Source organism: Macrobrachium nipponense, chromosome 17, assembly GCF_015104395.2.
Source record: "Macrobrachium nipponense isolate FS-2020 chromosome 17, ASM1510439v2, whole genome shotgun sequence".
Taxonomy (NCBI): domain Eukaryota; kingdom Metazoa; phylum Arthropoda; class Malacostraca; order Decapoda; family Palaemonidae; genus Macrobrachium; species Macrobrachium nipponense.
In genome coordinates this window covers 88088587-88105306 of record NC_087210.1, presented here as the reverse complement: position 1 = coordinate 88105306, position 16720 = coordinate 88088587, and the positions used below count along the sequence as shown (strand labels likewise).

Below are 16720 nucleotides of genomic sequence, written 5' to 3'. Positions count from 1 at the left end.
GAAAAGCTTTTGCACCCAGTCTGAATTTTGAAAGTACCAAGAATGCAGCTACTTGATCGAGAAAGATAATTTCATAATTTGAGATTAAAGTATACACTATAAGGTAATCAAATGACATTGATGGAGATTAGTGCTAAGATCTGCAATAAGAAATTCAATGAAACTAATTTTTGTTCATATACGAAACAAAACTTTGGTCTTAACATTAGGATAAATCTTCATCGCCAGCTGGAAACCGGTAAAGTTTAAAATAATTGTGTATGCAAGGGACTACGTATTGGCATCTATGATTGGTCACGAGACATGTGGAGCCACCCACATACCCCTCTTTAACTCGTGACCCCGTTAGTTATTTTCTTACCGCCTTTAAGAGAGGACGTGCTTTGCTTCCGTCCTTTTAAAGCCGGTTTAGTCTGCCCCCTGTTGTTTTAAATCTGTTGTTTGGGGTTCCCAGACAATTGAACATGAAGCCTTCTCATGCTTCGAGACTTCCTGGATATTACAAGAAGATAAACGCCCAGATATTTTCTTCGTCGCTTTTGACGTCCAACACATAAAAGATAAAAGTGAACTGCTTTTGACCAAAATGGGAAACAGTATTAAAAAAGGTTGGACATAAAAATTTCAAACTCCATATTTTGTAATCTTGTGCAACTTGAGTTAATCTGCATCATATGCAGTAGAACTTAGTAATGAATTCATCCCCACCACTTTTCCCACAGCATCTAAATGCCATTTTCCGGACTGATTTTCCTTGGAGAAATGGGGATATGAGCACAGGACAGAGAGTCTGAGAGGAGAACTCATTTTACTTCTAACCCCTAATGCATTATATGCTAGAGGGGCAAGTGCCCAACAGTAAATTTGTTCATAAGCGGAACAAGCCTTCAGTCTTAACAATAGGATAATCTAGGGCCAGCTGGAAACTGGTTGTAAACCAAGGAATCTCTGGCATCTGGCAGCCCATACATATATGAGGTGGAAGCTGGTCACCGACCAAGCTTCTTAGACCGCCTTGGAGAGTAGCTGTGTTGCGCTATCCTCCCAAAGCCGGTTGCTTTGTTTGCCCGTTATTTCTTTGCATTTCAGAATGTGTGTGTGTCCTTTGATCATGGATTCCTCCAAGAGTTCCAAGCCCCATCGACATATGTGTCCGGTTGTTCCAGGTTTTTGGCTTTTTCTGTTGCAGTAGGTGATGTGCTTATTTTTTTACTATCTCTGGTCTGTGCCCGGAATGTTGTTCCTGGCCTATATCTCAGTGGAGGGCTTTCTATGGTGTTGACTTGTCCATCTTGGGAAGGTTTTTAGCTTCCCTAAGCAGACATTTCGGCGTTCCTTCGGTATTATTACCAAAACACATTTCATTTCAAATGTTCAGATGGTGGGGGCTGGCCACGAGCATGGTAATGTCATAACTAGGAAAGCACAGGCAAATCATCAAAATGCCCTTGCTCTTTCTTGAGCCAGACACTAGAAGATATACATAAACCTGTGGGTCATCAGATTGTCAATTTCCATTTCACAGCACTTGCCATAACATGTCTGTCCCATCTACTAAAGAACAGTGGTCATGGGAGACAACTCTTCAATTGATAGAATTGTATGGACACCAATCCTGCATGTGGAATGTTACTACTACCAGGTCTGCATGTGTACAAATGAATAAGAGCAACTAGCGATGGCCATTGGCTGCCAGGAATTGTCTTGCGACACTACTACAGAAATGAGGGATTTACACTCGGTGAGTAGTATCTGCTGGTTACTTGCCTCTTATGTGCCTTAAACAGAAAATATTATATAAAAACATCGTGATGATGGTTTACATGGTAAGTTACCTGTAGTTCCTTTATTATTAAGACTGACTCTATTGTTCTCTGACAAACTGAAGCTTATTCTTTATTACCAATTTTTTTCAGCCTTTCATCCAGCACATTTTCATTGAAAGCTCACATAATCTTATTCCTTTATGATTTCCAAACAGTGTGCATACGGTCTCTTTATTACTACAGTTATTCGGTCCTTTCCCACTTGTCTTTTCCTTAATCAGGTTTTCATATATTCTGGATAGCTCCTTCATTGACTGGTTGTCCTCTTACTTTTAGGGCAGTAGCTAATTATTCCTAATAGTCATCGACTTATGTACTTACCATTTTCCCAAAGGTCCTCATAACTCTCTTAGATGTAATCTTTTGGTCCCTCCATTACGCCGATATTCTCCAATTTGTATACACCCTTCATGCAGACTATCGAAAACAGTCTCCATTGCTTAATTTCTCCATTTTACCTTGTCTCTTTCCCAAGTCATTTTGCTATCCAATTTATGATACTGTATTTGTAACAACTTTTTCAATGTGTGACTGCCAGCTCTAAACAGTCTTAAGTTAAGCACAACTTACCTGCTAAAGGAGAGCAATTCTTTAGCTTCATCTTTGATAAAATAAGAAATATAACATTTTTTTCACTTATACTTTATTGTATAATTACAGCACCATGCATGATCCTTGTTTAAATACAGTAACAGGGACAACATAAAGATAAAAAATCACTTTGAAATTCAAAATTTTACACAAATTTTTTATCCTTACTTTCTATGATATTAATTTACTTAAAAAGCTAAGTAAAACTGTTGACTGAAGTTTAATGCATTCATAAACCATATTTTACCATGAGAACAAAATAAGGTTCATGAAAATCATGCTTGTCTAATGAGTGACTTCACTTTTGTTACAGAAGAGCAAGCAAGATAAAAATTTATATTCTTATCTATATATACTATACTTTACCCTAAATTCTAATTACTAGTCAAGCCATAGAACAAGATACAAGACATGACAACTATGCTGTTCTTAAAAGCAAGTTCCTTTCCGTGGCTCTTGGCACAAAGACAAGTATGTACAGATAATGACTTCTATTCCAGAAGCCAAGTCTAGAAAAAATAATAAAAATCTTTCCTAACCCTGTTGTACCTAGCAGCTTACCAACTACAGGGTGCTGTTTAAAAAGCTGAAGGTAGAAGATATTTAGATTGAATTTTTACAGTAATCACAAACCCATTCATTCTGAAATATCTTTCAACTATGTGAGGATACAGCCATGTGAACAAAAGTTCCTAAAACAACAGTTCCACCACAGATGCTGAGTCTACTTCTTATTAAAGGAGTACTTGGTGATGCCAATAGGAAACTGCAACCCCATGTATAAATGGACAAAGCTGAAGACAAAGAAGTAGTGATGCTCCTCATTCTTATTTGCACCTTTTTTGAGTATGGATATGCTTCTGTTCTCTCCAGGTGCTTTCATTGTATCTTGCTGCCAGTTCATTACCATGAGCAACACTTAGTTGCACTCTTTTGGTGTGATTGTGTCCTTGTTGCCTGCTTATGAAGCTAAGTAGTACTCTGATGTGGTGTAGCTTGAAAATGTACGACGTAGGTCGAACGCCCAAGTGTCGAGACCTATGAGGTCATTCAGTACTGAAAGGAAAATTGAGAGTAAGAGGTTTAAAGGTGTAGCAGGAGGAAAACCTTGCAGTTGCACAATGAAACATCATAAGAAAAGGGTGGAAAGTAAGAAGATACATTGCTAAGACCCTGAAGTAATGCATATAGTGCACCATATGAGGTGCACTGATGGCACGACCACCTGTATGGGTGCTGTAACTCAAGTTCTTAAGTATTTTTTCTTACACTAAATGCTAACTTGATGTACTTGGAATATGGAGTTGGAGCCAGTGACTTGTGTGTCTACAAAAGTTTCCCTTATGAGGGTTAACTTCTGCACTTACTGTGAGCAAATTAATACTGGCCTTATTCATTGCGTAGTTTTTGAAATGACTACAAGGACTCTTAATTTTTTAATTCTATTGTTTTTACCAATGTATTTGAGCTGCTGGAAGTAAGTTTGGCAGCCATTTCAGTTGTTTCTGGGACAGCTCCCTTTTTTACTCTTCAGCAAGCATGACGACTCCTAATGACTTGCTGTGAACAGCGACCGCTTTCGTGCCTTTTATTTCTGGGTCCCACTGCATTTGACAGACCCCTCTGCTAGGCCCCCACTTCCCTCCCATTCTTCAGTTAGAATGGTCTCTTTTTATAAACTATGTATCCCAGTTACAAATTCCGAGACCTCACTTGCTGGATCTCCTGCTCAGTCTTTGAATGCTGGCCTCCCTCTGTGCTTCAGGCTTAGTCTGTCCTGGACACCCAAGCTTCTTCCAAGTTTTCAAGTTCCATCAAATGTCAGATGGCCTTGTAGCTGCTTTCCGGCCCAGTGAATTGTGGATATCATGGGTTTCTTCATATTGAGGCTTTCTCCTCCAAGGGTCCCTTTTCTGCAAGTTTCCTCATCATGTCACTGCTACTTCACATGTGAAGTTACTTAGCTCAGCTTAAGTCAACTTAGTTTGAAGGCTTTCTGTTTAAAGTTAATGATTCAACATTGTCCACTAATGATTCTAAAGTTGATGATTCAACATTCTTCACTAATGATTCTCTTGAGTTCCTTTTTTCAGTGTAGCCTTGTTTGGGGAGTGATTTTATGCCTTGATGATTTTTACATCAGTGTACTGTTCTTAGAATTCAAAGTCTGTTGGGTGTGTCACTTTTGCTCATCATGCACTGCTTTCTATAGTACAAAAGGTATGTTCTATGTAATGGAGGGTCCTCCCTCACAATCTTTCATGGATGGCATCCTTGTATCCTTCACTGTTTCGGCATACAAATTAAGGTCAGTCTTTGATTACAGAAGTCACATCTTGGAACTCTACTCTTACATATGAAGGGATCTTTCCTTGTACTCTGACATCTGAAGGGATCTTTCCTTGCTCAAGACTAGGGCTCTGAATATTAGTACTCTCTCATCCACCCAGGTGTTTTTGTAAATGGGTGCTCTCAGATGTCTTCAGGGTCGATACTGGGCATCAACAAGCTCTCTGCTAGGGTTTTTACCCTCATGCTGCCACACTTAGCACTATAAATTAACCTTCTTTGCTGCTCATCACCATGACTAGTCATGTCCCCAAACTGGATTAAGGGTTACAACAACAAAGGCATTTTACTTGAATTGTCTGCTTTACAAACTTTGTGCTAGAGAGCATCTGTATTCAAGTAGTCTTCTGTTGACCCATTGCTTACGTAATTGGGAAATAAAATTTAGGCCAAAGGCCAAGCACTGGGACCTATGGGGTGAATTAACACTGAAAATAATGATGAAACAGTTGTTAGGAGAAGGTGGAAAGTTGGAAAATAAGATGGAAGAGAATATGATAGGAGGTATAGTAAAAGGAATGAAAAGGGTTGCAGCTTGGGACTGAAGGGGTGCTGCAAAGACCTTCAAGTGCACCATGTGAGGTGCAATGATGACAATACCCCATACAGGGCCTCTTTTGCTCATGGAAGTACCCAGTCAGGAGATCCTTCTGTTGCAAATCTGTATAGCACAGAAGTGCACATTTGGACCTGCCATTGCTGCCAACTTTCAGACATTTTTCCCTTCTAATGGACTTCTGGCAGCACCGTATCAAAATAATAATTCGGGCAGTTTTTAAAATGAATGGCTTTTTGATAAGGACCTAAATAGGGAGAAATTGAGGTTGCTCAGTGGAACTGTTCTTTTTGGATCATTTCTTCCTGCACCTGTATGCATCCTGCACAGTTAATGCCTATTTTACAATGAATGGGTTTGTATAAAAACTTTTACTGTAAAATAAAAACTTTTCTATCCTCCATGTTTCATTTTGCAATTTTTGGTAACAAGTGAGGAGAAGTTTCTGACTTCAGTGTACCCCATTAAATGTTTTGTTTAAAATTCCATTGTGCATTTTTACAATTTACACCAATATTACCTACTCCGGTAATTTATTAGCTAGTATGAAACATCTGAAAAGGGAATGATTAAAAAAAAAAAACCCTGAGGAATGATATGGTTGAAAAATATTAAGTGATACAACTATAAAAAAATCACAATTGTACTGCTTAAATGCATCAAGTGGAATTGAAGTTTTATCAGAATAGTAAGTTCATGTGTCACTCAAACAAAATAATACAGCAAATGATACTCTGTAACAGAAGAGCCTATTACAGAATAAGGGGAAAGAAGTGAGCACAGATTTTAAGAAAAACAAAACATCTGTCATTTAACAAACAATGCAAACTGATCATAGAGTTTCCTTTATACATGCTTCTTCACAAGGCATAACACAGAAATAATTATAGTATATGATTTGAAAGAAAATATATAAATGTATGCAAACACAACAGTAACCTGGGAAACATGGCCTCTACAACCACCTTCATCATTGCATTCAGGTCCAAGGCCTCATATAGTAGCAACTCTAAACAAAATATTTGGGTATCTCACATAAAATCTGAAATTTGTAAATACTACAAGAAAGTTCAAAGTTTATTGCTATGCAAAAAAAAAAAAATTGTGATGGATATGCAAGTTTGTGCAAAAACAGTAAAAATTTTATGTTATTCTGTAAAATACAAATCAAGAGTCAACAATAATGTAATTGGGACCTGTTTGCTTATGCCAATTTCTGTAGTTAGATGGAGAAGCAATACATGAGTCGTGTTTTTGTGGTAAAAGGCCAATCTTGACAGAGAAGTATGGTGCAAATACCTATTTTACAGTAATATATATGTATTCATATAAAAATTAAACTGACACATTCTGGCCGAGAGGTTACTTAGTGTAAGACATTACTTTTTAATTCTGAGTTGTGTAGCATGTACAACTGGCCGATCTAAAACCAACGTGGTTGATCATTTGACCAGAAGACATGAAAGCTGAAACATGGTTATGATGCTTTAAAATAATGGAACTTGGTTATGATGCTTTAAAATAATGGCAGATCTTAAATGATTATTGTTGTTGATTTTTCTTAATCTTTGTCCTATTATTCGAGAGACAGAAGACATGGAGAGCAGCATTGGGGCTTCTGCTGAAGTTAGCGTAGCACTAGTAGTTGAAAAAACTGGTATGTTGACAGTATCCAGAGGCCCCAATCCACTCTACTAACATTATTGCAAATTGTGATTTGAAAAACTAATCATACCTTGGCTCATGTACAGATGTTACTTCAAACCATGACACAAAAGAAATCTAACATCACACATCAACAATTTAGCCTTTCCCTCTGTGTTACCATTAATTTTTTATTCTGTTATAGATATTTAACAGAACATTAATGAAGTACAATGGGAAGCCTCGGTGATGTCAGATGTCACTTGAGAACTGACCATATCAGATAATGCATTATACCACTTTTAACCCTGTATAAAAATTAATACTGAAAACATATGCATTTCTCCTTGGCATAACTTCTGTTATTAAAATAGGGCTTTCTACTAAGATAAAAATTGTGCAGAACTACAAATTCCTTAACCTAGCAAATTAAAATTTCCAAGATGAAAGTTTTTACAAAATAAATATTGTACTTCTGAGGAATACTAAAAGCTATTTACTTTATAGATAATAAAGACATGCAGAAAAAAGCACTTTCCATGTCAGAATAAAATGGAACACAAAGTAAACCCTCTGACTCTCACCATTTTCCTTTTAAATAAAAGGTTCCTTTCATATCTAGCATCACCCACATTTTGAAAGCTTAAAATGTTCATTCTTTAAAAGAGTATCAATTTAAATTTTTTTTGGACCACCCTTAACTAAATTCCACATACTGACTATATTGTCATAAAGCACTATTGCTTCAAGACAGCTGATAACAGAAATTATAATTAGGAGGTGGAGGGGGAATATGAGGTTCTTGCTGAGGTATGGTAACTCCCTCAGCATCCAACAAACGCAATTTTATTTCCATGTTCAGCAGCATCTCCAAATCTCTTGTGGTCGCTACACTTGGCATTCTCTGACCTGGAAGCAACATTAGTGTAAGTGGTGTGGTTTACTTGAATTTGCATATCTAATATACTGAACATCTGTAAACCTATAATCTCTTTCTTTCCAAATAATAACTTAATGCTATCATTTTAAACATACTATGAAATGGTATGTAGACTTCAAACATCCAGTGTTGTTGGAGACAGATCATAAGGGAACACTGGAGGTGATAAGGTGAAATGTAAATATGCAACATTCAGTAGATACGTATAATGACCAAAATGTAGCAATTACACGTTACCTCTTATGATTAGACATCAGTATGAAGAAAACAAGACTTAAGTATTGTTAGCATAGATAACATTTACTCACATAATGCAACACAAAGTTATTTACAACTACAGTGTAAAATATAAAATACTCTTACTCTTAGACAATTGTGTGAAGATGACTGGCATGTATTGTTACTTAGCGATAATATTTACTGACAACAACAAAGTATACAGTACTTACTAATACTGTAACAGCAAAGGAGAAAGCATTTTCTTTTTATGTCTTTATAACCAAAATATCACAAGACGGTACATAGAGGTCACAGTAGTCTGTGTTTACCTCTGAGGGTGGGATTTGTTACATTTCACTGAAACCAGCTGGCATTTACAAAAAAATCTCATATATTACAGTGCTCTCATACATTATTTTTCAAAAAACATTTATTTAAAAATGCTGCCTCCATGCATGTTCATGAAAACTGACAATCTGGACACAATACAACAAAAATTGGCTTTAGTGAGTTGAGAGCTAGGTTTAACTGTTTGGTTTCATATGTTCAAATGACAGTTGGACACAATATAGGGGAAAATTGGATCCAGTGAGTTGCGAGCTAGGTTTAAATGTCTAATAATCTCAATACTGTATCTGAAAGTTAATTTATTTGCAGATCTAATTATCTGAACTCTGGATGGGTTGAAAGCGAATAAACAAGACTTTAATGCCTTCCCACAACATGATAGGAGTCTGGAAGAATAAACTGGGCTGAATATACCTATTTCAGTACTAACATACAATGCGCAACCCAATTCAAGACTGATATTTAGCAATACACAAAAATACTTACGTAGCAAAGCATGTACACCATCAATCCAGTAGTTATAAACCATCTCTCCTGGAGCTATAAAGTCAAGGCTATTTGTTTCATTCACATTATTGCTTTCTAGAATAAGGGAGAAAGCCAGGTTGTGTGCACCTTTCTTTCTGCATGGTAAAAGAAATACTTGTTACCAATGGGAAATCTTATACTTCACTACTAGGATTTACCTTAGCCTTCTTCTGTGCCATTTTGGTTTTAACAAAGCTCACAACTGTCAAATTACTCCTGTAGTAACTCAAGAACTCATGAAAACAATATTTTTTTTTTATTGAATACAACATGCAAAATATGTTAATGTTTCAAGTAAAAATTTTATCAAATACATCTCACAGTGACTTGAATTTTGTATATAAAACAACTTCAAATAAAAAAAATACATTAACTTACCCAGTTCTATCTTTCATATGCGGACAGTCCTTTCCTGTTACAATTCCTTTTAGTTCCACAATGCTTATCTTTTTACCTAAGTCTTCAATAGCTGGAACAGTTTTCTCATCACAATCATCATAGTGGAAGAACTTATGATTTGGAGATAATCGACAGTATCGGAACTTATCTTTTGTTTTCTGAAAGACAATAGTACTTCTGGAAAAATCATGTTAGCAGAAAATTTAGGGTATAATTTTTAAGTTTCTTTAAAATACTTGAGTACTGAAATTTATAACAAAAAAGCCTGATGAAGAAATTGAATACAAAGTTTGAAGTTATGATTTCCTTTTCTTCAGTACATAATGCAAGTTGCCATTTATAACAATGTCAACAGAGTTTCTGGTTGGCCACATTCTTCACGTTTTATGTCAAGAGTAAACTTCTGCAAAAATTGGGGTGTACTCTACTATTTTGCAACACTGCCCGGTACCAAATGTTCTTCATTCCCTAATCAAATGTTTGAGAAAAGCCATCCTCACTACCTTGGCTTATCTAATGTTATACAGTTTGTGCATTGTGTATGTACATTGCTATTTTTCGTTACTACAGTATGTATACATCAATTTATAATTTATTCTTTTTGCTGCATTTAGCTTTCTCACACAAGAATTCTCTTCAGTCATAGCTTATTTACAAACTAATGGTGGTTTTAGTTTTCCGTAAATGAAAACTATTGAGATGGCTATTTGTCCGTCTGCACTTTTTTGTATCCGCCCTCAGATCTTAACAACTAAATTACCATAAAATAGTATTCCTTTTGTGGAATAAGCAATAGTATTGTAATTGTATTCATATGTATGTAAATATTTTTATCCCTACTACTTTCTACTGAAGCCATCACTAATAGGTATGATCAGTTATTAAATAAAAATATTTCAATATTAAAATTATTCCATAAAAGGAATATTTTACTGTGATGAATTATGTACAAGTGTCATTTTCCTTAAGAGTAATAAAAATTATGAATTTCAACAATTTTGTGATATACTGTACTTATCAATATTTTGTCACAAGAGCTAACATGAAACCTTACCATTCCACGAGCGTACTTGAATCGTGTTCCTTCAACAAGGAATCTTAATCGGTGCTGCTGAATTAATTCTAGGATTTCTGGCTCTAACTGTCTTCTTAGTTCCCTGAAAGAAAAGATACAGATCACAGATTACATTTTTAACTTGAAAAATATTCAGTAATCATAATTATCTTCGCATACTTCTGATCATAAGGGTAACAGTCATTTGATTTCTTGCAAAACAAAATATTTTCTTACTAATTACAATAACATAAATCAAAATACCAGATAGAGTTGCACCATAATACTCTCCTGTAACTTACAAATTATACTTTATAACAATAAAGAATTATCACAAAAATAATTCTCATATTGGTCTTGCACAGTGCACTGCAGGAAGCACTCGCTCCAATTTTCACCATTTAGAAACTAATATTTTGAAGAAGCCCTAAGAGTCTATAAGTAACTAAGGAGATGGTTAAAGTAATGTGTGATATTAGCAAAAATAACAACCATGTCAAGACCCTGCCAGAGAATTGTCACTACACTAGACAAGGGCAACATGTGATATTCAACGGCTGGAAAATAGGGGCAGGTGATGAAAAGTAATACCAGGTACAGAATTAACAGGACAGCAACCAGTGGGTAGCCAAAGAGAGTCAAAAAGTGGTTAGCGATGAGGACACTGACCAGCTGGGAATTCAGGCAGATCATAGAATTGATAGAGTGAATGGAAAGGAGTTATTAGATATCTGACATTGTAAGAGGAAAATCTAATGTAAAATTAATATTAAAGATGATATAGTATTCTCTCCACTGTCTAAGCCTTGTGCATTTTCTACCTAAATTTCCACATGGTCCAGGTCTTCCTCTTTGCCTTTTTCTCCATGACACTATCCCTTCCTACTGGTTTTCATCCTTCTTATCACATGTCCACACTGTATGTTTAAAATGTCAAAACAATTTGTCACAGATCTTGCTGTCTTGCATTTTTTATGCTTTCAAAAGTGTCCAAATAACACTTGTTGATGTTATACCTGCTACTGCCTTTTCTTGTCACTTTTTTTTTACTTAATTTTTAATTTTCCCTGTATTCCCTGTACAGTAGAGACCCGGTTCACGACCGTATTAGAACTCTATATAATCGGATTTCGCCACTAAATTTCCAATAAACTTTGTATCTGTTTTCAACCAAAAAACCAGTTTCCGACCCCGACCATATGATGTTTGTAAACAAAACTGTTTCCGCCAGCCGCCGCTAGTTGGCATCATCCAGTGCTACCAAATGTAGCATAATTTCATGTTTTTTACCATAATTTGACCCAAAAATTGGAGCTTAGCATAATTTCTTTCACACTTAGGGTTCTAGTACAATTTTAGAATGTATTTTCACTAAAATTTTAATAAAATGCAGAAAATTCCTCAATTTCATACACAGCTATAGTGAATATATGTATCTTCATAGTGAAATTGCCTCAAAAGCAGCACTAACAAATGAGTTAATTGCCAAATTTGAACCCAACTAAGGAATGTTAAATTTTTTGAACATAAATAAATACCCACAGTGGCATGACAAACGATCAGTAGTGTTAATAATGTTTTTTCATCATGAGTAAAGAATTACTTTTTTTTCCTTTTTTAAGTTTTATTTTTTTCAGTAGTTATCAAAATTTTAATTATGTCTGAAGTGATTTTCACACAATTTTCAAGTATTTATTCATTGTGTATGTGATCTGTTAAAGAAAAATAGTGTTTCAGTGGCATGATAATGATCAAGTAATAAGTACATATGTTTTTCTTCTTGAGTAGAGACTGGTTTGTTTGTTTACCTTTTTTTTAGTTTTAATTTTTCAGTAAATATCAGTAAATAACAAAATGTGATATTTGAAGTAATTTTCACACATTTTCAAGTATTTATTAATTGTTTATGTGACCTGTTAAAGAAAAATAGTTCTGAGTGGCATGATAATGATGCAGTAATAAGTAAAATTTGTTGTTTTTCTTCACATTTGTATGTGTGATCTTCACACATTTGTCAAATAGTATAATAGTGATTGCATATCAAATAGTGTACTAGTGATTGCGTATGTGATCCATTAAAGAAAAATGGTGTTTTATTACAAGTTTCCTAACATGTAAAGATCATCAAATTATTAGTTATAATATTGTCTGTTCGTCACTTTGTATCATTTCACCTAATACATAAATGTTTTAAATTTCCATTACATCGTTGTTTTAGCTCAAATGTATTAGAGAAATGAGATAATGATAGATTAATAGCATAATTCTGGCACAAAATTGCACCATATTTGGCATAAATTCTTGCTTGGACCGACTAGCATAATTTAGCAAAACGGTTGGTAACACTGGTGACGCCACTCGGCATTGTTTAAAGTCCAACTAATGTTTACAAACATTCAAACATGTGTCGTGTCTTGTACACTTTGCGCGCATTTCGTTTGCTTTTTCGGTGGTATCAACTCTATACGCAGTTACCTTTTGATTCATCATGGGTTCCAACATTACTACTGGCTATCTATTAAAACCTTTTGCTATTGTTAATCTCTGAAATAATGGAAAAGTGTTTACAAGGCATCTCGCGTTTTCCTTCTTCAAAATGTTTCCATCATTTCCAACTCCAAAATAAACCTAAGTTTCGTCTATCCTCTCCTCTGCATGAAAGTGATGAGCGAAAAAAAGATTTAATCAAGCACCCTTGCTTGATTTTTTTTTTTCAAGCGTAGACATATTCTAAAACCATGCTCACACTTGAGGCGTGCGTTTCAGTAGCAAATGCAATAGTATTTAAGTGTTAGGTTTGGAGTGAAGGCAATGTTAAGTACGTAGGTTACATGTGCGGTTCGGTAGCGAATGCAATCTTTAAGCTTTGTTAAGCTTGCCGGTAAAGAAGAAGTTAGTCATAGCTTATATCAGAGAAGCCACTATGCCATATTAAGTGCGTAGTAATTAAGAAATTAAGAAGAAGTCTTTTATGTCGTACTGTAATACGTCAATGTTTACGTGTAAGACTTGGTACTGAAACCAGTTACATACGTAACATGTTCGGTTCAGTAGCAACGCAATCTAAGCTTTTTAAGCGTGCCGGTAAAGAAAAGGTTAGCCTTAGCTTAACTCAGAAGCTGCTACGGTATACATTAATTATAGAAATTAAGTAGATTCTTTTATATCTACTGTAAAAATACGTCATTGTTTACGTGTGAGATTTGGTAGTGAAACCACTGTCACATACGTCCGCTACGGTATAGAATAATTATATAGAAATTGAGACGATTCTTTTATGTCTACTGTAAAAAGACGTCAATGTTTACGTATGAGGTCTGGTAGTTACACAGTTTACATATGCAACGCGTGCGCGGTAACGAACGCAATCTGTATGCTTGGTTTATAAGCGTCCTCGTAAAAAAAAAAGGGGTTAGCTTGATATTAAACTCAAGAGATGCTGGTACGTAATGGTATAGTAATTAAAGACATTAAGAAGATTCTTTTACTTATACGTACGTATATATGTACCATGCAGTACCATAATAATTGTCAAAGTCCAATAAGCTTGAAACCAGCCCTGATATTGGACAATTTGCCGTAAAAGACGCACCTTTTTATAAGGACATTTATGAAACAAAATCGTTAGTATCATAACATTACATTTACTGAAAGATAATTTTCAAGCGATTTTGTATACAGTATTGCAGTGGACTCCGTAAAAGATTTACCATAAATTAATATCGAATGTAAACGTTTCTAGGCTTATAGCGACGATATGGTTTGTTTATTACCATAGTCCCGATATAAACCACCAGGGCTGCGCTATGGTTTGTTTACATCCTTACATGCCGACTTACTGTAGGCAAATTTTTGCAAGTTTTTGATAAATATAAATTGGGTTTAATTTTATTAGTTTATTAATTTACTGTAATAATTAGACTTGCTTTTCAATGTTTTTATTATGTTAGCAACACGTTTTATGCCTACCCACTACACTACGTTCTACTTACTATTTACCTAGGTAGCCTATGGCGCTTGGTCAACAATCGGTTGGACGCAGGCTAGTTTTCTTTTATACTGTATATTATCCATTTAAAATTATAAATATATGTTTAACATGAAATTTATTTAACTTTTAACTTATTTAGTTGTAATTTACATGTAATGTATTGTATAAAAAGGCAAGGTTAGGGTAATAACTGATGGTCAAGAACGGATTAATCCATTTTCAGTTATTTCTTATGGGAAAACTTGATTCAGTTCTCGAAATAATCGAATTTCGACGCTCCTTCTGGAACGAATTATCATCGAGAACCGAGGCTCTACTGTATTATCTATCTTTTAACCGGTTCATTTTTATCCTCTGATCCCTCACTATATTCAATTACTAGTTTGCAGCAATGAAAGACCATAGTAACATAATACTAGAGGTACTTTGGGCATATGGAACCCATGGTGGCATTCTTAACACAATTTTTTATCAGCATCATGAGTACCTTTTCTGAAGATACATTTATCAACTTAATAAGAAAAACATACATGATATTCTTAATAAGAATATACTATCCCTTACTATATAAGAAGTATTTTATATATTAAACAAAAAACAGCATTAAAAATTATAAACTTACTTTATGGGCGGTGCTTGCATTTCTTGCTCTTCAATATTCATCCTTTCTTGCTGCCAAATTTCTGCTATTTCAGTGTAGTTAAGCGTGTTAATCTTGATCCTGAACTTATCTAAAGTAGATGGCATCTGGTTCATTGTGCGAATGATCTGATCTTTGACTACACTCAATACTTTACTGAAATGAAGAAGAAAATTAGCTTCATTAGTAAAAATAAACACATTTCATCCTATAGGAAGTACTTAACTCTCTTCAGGTTATAAATACAATATAAATTCTTACTTTAGAGACAAAAAACGTTGTAATAATAAATATTCACAGCATAACCAATCTGCTTCCCACAGTCTCTTGATTTACCAATACAGCACTTACAAATAATTTCAAATAATAATCTAGTTATAAATAATATAGTACATGAATGTAGATAAATCTCTTAAATACAAAATGAGTTTCCTACCTAAAATCTTCAGTGGTGGCTTTCATTTCCTTCCATGTTTTGTTCAAGAGCACAATACATATGGAAAAGAGCTCTTCAAATGCATGATCGTGAGAGAAAAACATTGGGTAGAAGGTTTGGCCCTGCTCGGATGGAACCTCTCCAATCTGGAAAAAATTAATAAAAACATGATGTTATTTTTACAATGTACTTTGACTAAAAAATATCATTACTTGAAGCATGAAGAAAATCTACAATGTAATATGAAAGGTTCCTCTAAATTATCCATGTCACCCTTCTAAACAGTATAAAGAGATTATGTGAATGTTTTACAAGGATGCAAACATAGCTGGTACATAAGGAAAAATAACCTGCAATAGCAAACCACATCATAGACAATAAAGATAATTCATAGATGCCCTCAGATGCTTTATCTACAGGAAAAAGATGACTGCAAGAATATCAAGAACAGTAGTATATCTAAAAGAAGAAATATCTAAAAGCTTATGTTAACCCTTCGAGATTCAAGATGATGTCAAATGATGCCACACAAATTTCATTCCTTTGGACCCACTGATGTCAAATAATTTCATTTGTAAAAATGCAAAACTTAGCCAAAAATATTTTGAAGTTTGGTAGCATAAGGATGATCTCCAGTGTTGGGTATGAATTAAACTATTTCTCCATTAAAAGGGGAGACTCACGAAAGAATTACCAAACCATTCCTGAGGTTCACATGAGAATCATCACCAAACTATTCTACTCTAAAATAAGTCATATTTTTTATATGAAATACCTGGAATAAACAGCAATATATAATTTATACCACTGGAAAGAAACTTTACTGTTTTATATTGGTACACAAAGAATTTATAATTGCAATCAGGATTTAAAGAAATAACATTTCCAAAGGTAAAACATTTTTGCTCTTAGCTACTTCAATGCATCATTCTAACAGATCTGTGAATCTAGCAGCCAGCTTAAACCATCTTAGAGAATTAACAATAACAAAAATAGGATAATGCTCACAACACCAATCCTTGTCTGCAGGATCATGGGATGACCAAGCCAAACTAGTACTAATGGATTCTCCTTACCTGAAGTATCTCACATAACAATTTGGTCAGCTCAATGCTGGCCCGACCAAATGGACACTCGTGGGAATCTGCTCGGTAACAGTTTTCAAGAACCAATTTGGCATACCTGCAAATATATTACAA

General features: G+C 34.8%; 1 protein-coding gene across 1 annotated transcript in view; it reads right to left on the bottom strand.

Moving 5' to 3' along the window:
• Positions 1 to 4497: 4497 nt before the first annotated feature.
• Positions 4498 to 16720, bottom strand: part of LOC135196443 (engulfment and cell motility protein 1-like) — a gene marked incomplete in the record, with an annotated part of 56799 nt that continues 44576 nt past the window's right edge. The window contains 7 exon segments of the mRNA XM_064223278.1: positions 4498 to 7875; positions 8960 to 9096; positions 9380 to 9558; positions 10455 to 10557; positions 15068 to 15241; positions 15522 to 15667; positions 16598 to 16703. Coding sequence (XP_064079348.1) covers positions 7712 to 7875; positions 8960 to 9096; positions 9380 to 9558; positions 10455 to 10557; positions 15068 to 15241; positions 15522 to 15667; positions 16598 to 16703 — 1009 coding nt within the window.